At 38.5% G+C, this 6589-nt stretch overlaps 2 protein-coding genes across 2 annotated transcripts in view; one reads left to right on the forward strand and one right to left on the reverse strand.

The window, feature by feature from the left end:
• LOC127853211 (E3 ubiquitin-protein ligase RNF213-like) overlaps positions 1-1523 on the forward strand; it is a 49186-nt gene extending 47663 nt beyond the window's left edge. Inside the window, exon 81 of the mRNA XM_052387495.1 lies at positions 361-1523. The gene's annotated coding sequence lies outside the window, so the exon portion shown is untranslated. The remainder of the gene's footprint in view (positions 1-360) is intronic.
• Positions 1524-4968: 3445 nt separating this feature from the next.
• LOC127852584 (uncharacterized) lies at positions 4969-6168 on the reverse strand. Its single transcript, XM_052386535.1, has one exon. The coding sequence runs from the start codon at positions 6166-6168 to the stop codon at positions 4969-4971; it is 1200 nt and encodes a 399-aa protein (XP_052242495.1).
• Between the last annotated feature and the right edge of the window lie 421 nt (positions 6169-6589).

Below are 6589 nucleotides of genomic sequence, written 5' to 3' on the forward strand. Positions count from 1 at the left end.
ATGGATGCTTGGTGAACAGTCAAAACTGTTGTCCCTCGGTATCAGGGCTGACATTTGGAACTGTTGCCCTCGGCCTTTCGGCCTCGGGCAACAGTACCAAAGTCATCCCTGATACCTTGGGAGACAGTTTTTACTGTTCACCGCGCATCCATGAAATAAGTGAATACTGTTACCGGTGAATATCGAACTGTTGACCGGTCAACAGTTTGAACTGTTGCCCGCTGGAATAATAACGTCATTTTGTCGAAAAAATGACGTCATTTTACAGTTAAACAGTCAAAATTATTTATTTTATCGATTACTGTTGTGTGTAAATCAAAATTTAGTTTGCTGTTATTTCCATGTTGGAAATTTGATCAGGTAATAAAACACTTATTTCATGGATGCTTGGTGAACAGTCAAAAATGTTGTCCCTCGGTATCAGGGCTGACATTTGGAACTGTTGCCCGAGGCCGATATGTTTCTGTTTGATTACCGATACAATTACTTAGTTGTATAGGATTATAAATTTGTTGCAGTTGCGTTTTCTTGCGTTTTTGTTTTGTATTTTGTATACATATGATTGGTTATGGGAAATATTTAGTTGCTTCTCTTAGCTTGTGTTATTTTTTTTTGCAATTACATGTTTAAGTATAAACAGCAATTATAGTTGACTGTTTATAAGATGTGAAATTGCTTTTATAGCCATGGTTTATACTGTTATTTAAATGTAAAATAACAAAATATTGATTTATAGTATTTTGTGGATTTGGGATGCCATTAACGTATATATGTATTGTTCATAGTGTTTTATTTCTGTATTAATTGTTGTAATGTTATATACAATATGACTTAAATATACATGTAACGATTAGTAGAACAGGTATCAGATATATAATATGTATGATTTAAGAAATGCACCTATAACGTTAATGATTATGATCATGATAACGTTAGTGATTATATATAGCCCCTCGTATCAATCATCGTACGACCAACTTAAGTTACTTTTTTAAGTATAACGGATGAACACCAACCACAATAATTGGTTTTGTGGCGGGTTTTTAATTATTTTATTCATCGGTTTAATCTTTCACGTGATCTTTATTTCCTTAAGAATCAGAACATACATTTGTATTTGATTTGTTGTGCGCATAAAATTCAGTCGCAACATCAATTTGTCGTATGATATGATAAGACGGGCTCTAGAAGCATAATATGTATGATTGCAGAAATAAACATGTAAAGTACGTGATTTTCTGTTTATAATAAATATCATGTATGATTTAAAAAAAGTACATGTGAGGTCAACGATAATATGTATCAATAATAACACCACCTGTATAATTTAAGAAATATACATGTAACTTGACTGATTTTTTGAAACGATAATAATTATCTTTATCAGTAGGCTTTATAAAGTTATTGTTAATCTAATTGTTTCAATATATTGTTGTTGTTTTCCAGTGCATGATTGTCAAAGCGAGATGTGAAATGTGAAATAAATTTAATCAAGAATGAATGTGAAATAAATGTTGTTGTTATATATGGGTTAATTTCTTCTTTGTCTTTAATGAAGGATTAGTTTTCTGGCTGACATTTTGCAAATCCGCATGTCGAGGATAAAGGCAGTGTTAACGTGTTCGATTTGTCACACTTTAAAAAAAATCGTGTTAGTATATTTTGAATTCTCATTTAATGAGGAAACCAAGAAACTGAAAACAACCAACTCACGAAACGCGTATTATTCATAGCAATTCCAAATAACCGTAACTGTTCTTGGTCTGTTTTTTGTTTTCAATCGAGGATTGAGTGGATCAATGCTATATATTTAAGAAATTATTAATAATGCATAGGTTTATTGCGCATTCGAAAAGGTCGCATTCGGCAATTTAACAATCAGTAAATTGTATGCACTACACATGACATATATGTACATGTATAAGACATATCTATATTCAAACATTCAAATATGGCTGAATTATAATGGCATGCATCTTACCACAAACGATTTTTTTTAAGGAAACAATTCACAATAAATAATAAATGCCACGCACGACTTTAGCAGCCAAAATAATATATAGACATGTGGACATAACGACATTGCAACAGATAATTTAAAACAGTAAACTTGTTTGATTTGTCCAGAATATCCACGTATGAAGTACATAAAAAAAGTCCGCATGTGCTCAGCTTTATAACGATATTATTATAACGATATTATTCGATAACGAATTATTAATTAAACAAACATTAATTAATGGATATTTAAAGGTAGCTTGGTTAATATAGCATGCTCTTTGTTCGATTGTTGGAACTTGTGTCGTTTTTTAGCCTCCATTTGAAAGTTAAACTAATTTGTACAGACATTTTCTTCAAACGCGAAGAATTTTGTAACAGCATATTCAAGAAATGGCTTGGCACATTAATGAAAGAGAAAGCTGGACTTTGGAACCTCGTTAAGCAGTGGATCGCCAAAGATGCCGATGCGATAGATAGCATCAATAAGAACGGGACATTTCGGTTTGTAAACTGTCAACATTAACTTTGTGTGAATAAAATAACACCTGAATGTTGTCAATTATTCATGATCGCCTTTATCCGTGCAAGTGTTGCATGAGAACAATTTAACATTATGTGAGCAGGATGTTCTTGTCTATATTATCCGGATTCATTTATAAAGATTGATGTGTGTATCATTATTGTTAATGGATATGTTCATGCATAATTGTAACACGATAGTATTTACGTTTTTAAGGTATAGAATGTAATGCAGAACCATAAAAAGTTAAACCCGTGATAGCTGGAATATTTGCACTCCTGGACACCAATTGCAACCTAGACATGGTAGTATGTTATCTAGGAAACGGAATTTCTGGCTCAAATGTCTTAACCATAAGGATTTTCTGCAGATGAAGGCATGTGTTACCGTAACAAGCTATGCTTGCATAATAATGGAACATGCACACCTGGAAAAGCTGTCATAATACGTATTTTATCAAAGTAAACTTTATGGTGAAAATTAAAACATTCTAAAAAACTTAATCCTTCGAGGTGCATGTTTTGTGTCGATAATCAAAATATATATGTTCAGTTATATGATATTACACAGTCCAATAATAAACAGTGTTTACGTAAGAAGCATTATTGTTCGGTGGACAGACTATCGAATCGAATATTTAAATATCGGATTAGATTTGTAATGTAATAAATGCAACACAGATTGCGAATCGATTTCGTTGAAGGGGGGGGGGGGTCACGAAGGTATAATGGTGTATTTTGAGTTGATATGCAAAACGCGATTGTTCAGGTTCGATCCTTTAATTAAACTGCCCGTTAAAAACAACACAAATATACATGACGTCAAATAATAATAATAATAACGTGCCAACTCGCGGCAATCCGCCAATCAACGTCACATACAAAATCTCATATAATATTCACGATATACTGGGGGCCGCAAAATGATGAAACAGAGTTTTCACATTAGTATACGAATACGATAATCATAACAAAATGCTTAAATATTTAAAACAGTCCATCACAACACTATCATGATTGTCCGTCAGTTTCCATTAGCACTTATCACTTCCAGTGGATAAAGTTTCGCTATTGGCCTCATGGTATACAGCCCGTTACTGGTTCGCACTTTCGCCGCGCGAACATGCCCGTCCCTTCCGGTAATGACATCGACGACCACGGCAAGTTTCCATCGACATCTAGGGCCATTATCATCGATTTGCACCACGTCTCCGATTTTGATCGTCTGCGTGTTGGAACCAGACATCCGGTGGTGCTCGCGTAGTGACGTCAAGTATTCAGTATTCCAGCGTCTGTAGAGCTGTTGTATGAGCATCTCACGTCGCCTTGCCATGCGGTTAAATTCAGCATGGTCGGCTGCAGCGACAGTACTCCCGGTATCGACTGTGACGTCATCGTTAGGCAGCGTTGTAACACGGCGACCGTATAACAGCTGTGATGGCGTGATGGGCGCGGGGTCGTTAAGATCTGTTGATGCATACGTCAATGGCCGATCGTTAAGTACAGCCTTGATCTTTGTGACGATTGTCTGTAGAGACTCAAATGTGACGTATGCTTGGCCAAGTACTTTTTCAGAGCGACTTTCATTAGACCAATAAGTCGCTCCAACCATCCTTCGTACCATGGAGCGCGTTGTGGAATGAAACGCCACTCTATTTCCATACCGCTCAATGTTTATTTGACTGATATAGACTCCATTAGCGTCTTCAAATGGTTAGACGCTGCTACAAACGTGGAAGCATTGTATGAGATCATTAATTTCGTCAGTGACTTCCGGTTAACAAATCTTCTAAATGCGCATTGAAACGATTCCTTTGTAAGATCGGTAACGGCTTCGAGATGGACGGCTCGAGTAGAAGCACTAGTAAAAAGACAAATATATGCTTTTGTTTCACTTCCGTTTGTCTGCTTTACGTATAGAGCGCCCGTGAAATCTACCCCCGTTACTGTAAAGGGCGGCGTGTCTTCAACACTCATCTTCGGTAATGGCGGCGGCTCGGGGACTCTGAAGGCTCGTCCAACGACTCTGCGGCAAGTGACGCACTTCCGGACGACTTGCCTGCACACACTGTGTTATCGGTGGAATCCAATACGTCTGTCGTATATGTGCGACAGTTGCGTTTACACCCGAGTGCAGATGTGTGATGTGCGCATCTCTGACAATCAACCGTGTAATGTGCCGTTTTTTGGGTAACAATATCGGGAACTTCGTCATCTCCGATAGTGGAGCGTTATTAATTCTTCCACTACATCGAATAATGTCGTCACTGTCGATAAACCGACGAAGTTGTTACACAAGCGGGATGCGACACATTCGTGATTTCAAACTTATTTTTTCATCATCGTATTCTGTAGCTTGACAATGCCGAAGTACAGTTTTCCATCAAATCGGAGTTCATTTGCATTTACTGTTCCGTAAATTCGTTCTTTGTGTGGAAGTTGGCAATTTTAGACAAATCTTTGTACAAGAGCTGTCACGCGCAGGAGTCTTCGGTAGGAACTGTAGTCAGATATGTTGATAACGCTCTGAAGGTTAAGTAGAGACCCGGTAGGTATATCTGTCTGTAGCACGTGACTCGGCACCTTCTCTGTTCCGGCGTGTTCATCTAAACTAGTGTTGACAAGTAGCGGTTCCGTCTCCCATATAGGCCACCTCCTCGTGTCTGTGAACCACGCGGTCCCCGTTTGCAAAATGCTGCTCTTCATGAAAATGCTTGCTGATACCCCACGTGTAAGCAGGTCTGCGGGGTTGTCGTGTGTCGGAAAGTATTTCCATGTGTTTGTATTGGTCAACGTGTTTATTTCGGACACTCTGTTGGCTACAAATCTTGTCAATGTATTCGTCGTGGAGAGCCAATAAAGGACTATCTGGCTGTCAGACCGAAACGTGATATGCGTCATGTGCAGGGAAGATTGAATGTTGGTAGCTAGTCTCGTTCCGATCAAAGCAGCCATCGATTCTAACTGTGGAAGCGATAGAGTTTTAACAGGAGTAATTTTGCTTTTCGCTATCACCAATCTTGACTCGTTTCTGTTGCAGATATATACCGCTGCGCCATACAACTTGTTAATTGCATCTAAGAAAACGTGCATTTCCGGTTTCACATCACTTCCAGTTCCTTTAACAGATTGTATGAGTTGGCGGCTCAGTGACGTCTCTCGAACAACAGTGTTGAGATCTGTGGGGAATTCTGACCATGTTGCATGTATACTGGACGGAAGAGTCGTGTCCCAGTCATATTTCAGTTTCCACATCTCTTGTAAGAGAATTGTCGTTCGGACTGTAACTGGACTCAGCAGTTTAAGCGGGCCATATATCTTTGACGAAAACTTTAAAACCGTTCTCTTCGTAACTTTTTCTAAAATTGGTATCTGTTTTTCTGCGAAGTTTATTGTGTCTAACTTGGGATCCCAACTCAGCCCGAGCACCTTGGTGACGTCACAAGTATTCGGAACGTTTTTTTCTTCCGCGGCTGTTCTCAGACATGCGCTTTTTGATATCCATGACCTTAAATTCATCCCAGCTGTGGACATCAATTGTCTTGCCTCTGTGAAGTATTCAAGCAAATCCTTTTCGCACTTTAAGCCGGAAATTACGTTGTTTACGTACAAGTCTCGTTCAATGACGTGTGCAGCGTTCACATTCATGTTCTTTTTGAGATGTTTCAGTAATGTTGTTTTCAAAATAAATGGCGAACAGGTTGCACCAAACAAAACTACTTTGAACCTGTATGTCACTTTTCGATTTTTAAACCCGAAAAAAACTCGTCATGTCACGATCCTTTTCGTGCAGCCCGGCGTGTAGAAAAGCCTTTTCTATATTATGTGGAGACAGCGGATTCAACCGAAAACGAACAAGAATCGACGTAAGCTCGTTCAATTCCGGTGGCGTTGATTCCAGGCAGTCGTTCAAGCTTGGCGAATCACGTGACTGACGGCAGCTACAATTGTAGACGATGCGTATTGGTGTCGTTGATGATTCTTTTTTCACCTGGTGATGAGGGATGTAGTGCACTTGTTCAGCTGACTCTTGACTAAGTGGTGCCCGCTCGATAAAGCCACGTATTTC

Source organism: Dreissena polymorpha, chromosome 12, assembly GCF_020536995.1.
Source record: "Dreissena polymorpha isolate Duluth1 chromosome 12, UMN_Dpol_1.0, whole genome shotgun sequence".
NCBI lineage: Eukaryota > Metazoa > Mollusca > Bivalvia > Myida > Dreissenidae > Dreissena > Dreissena polymorpha.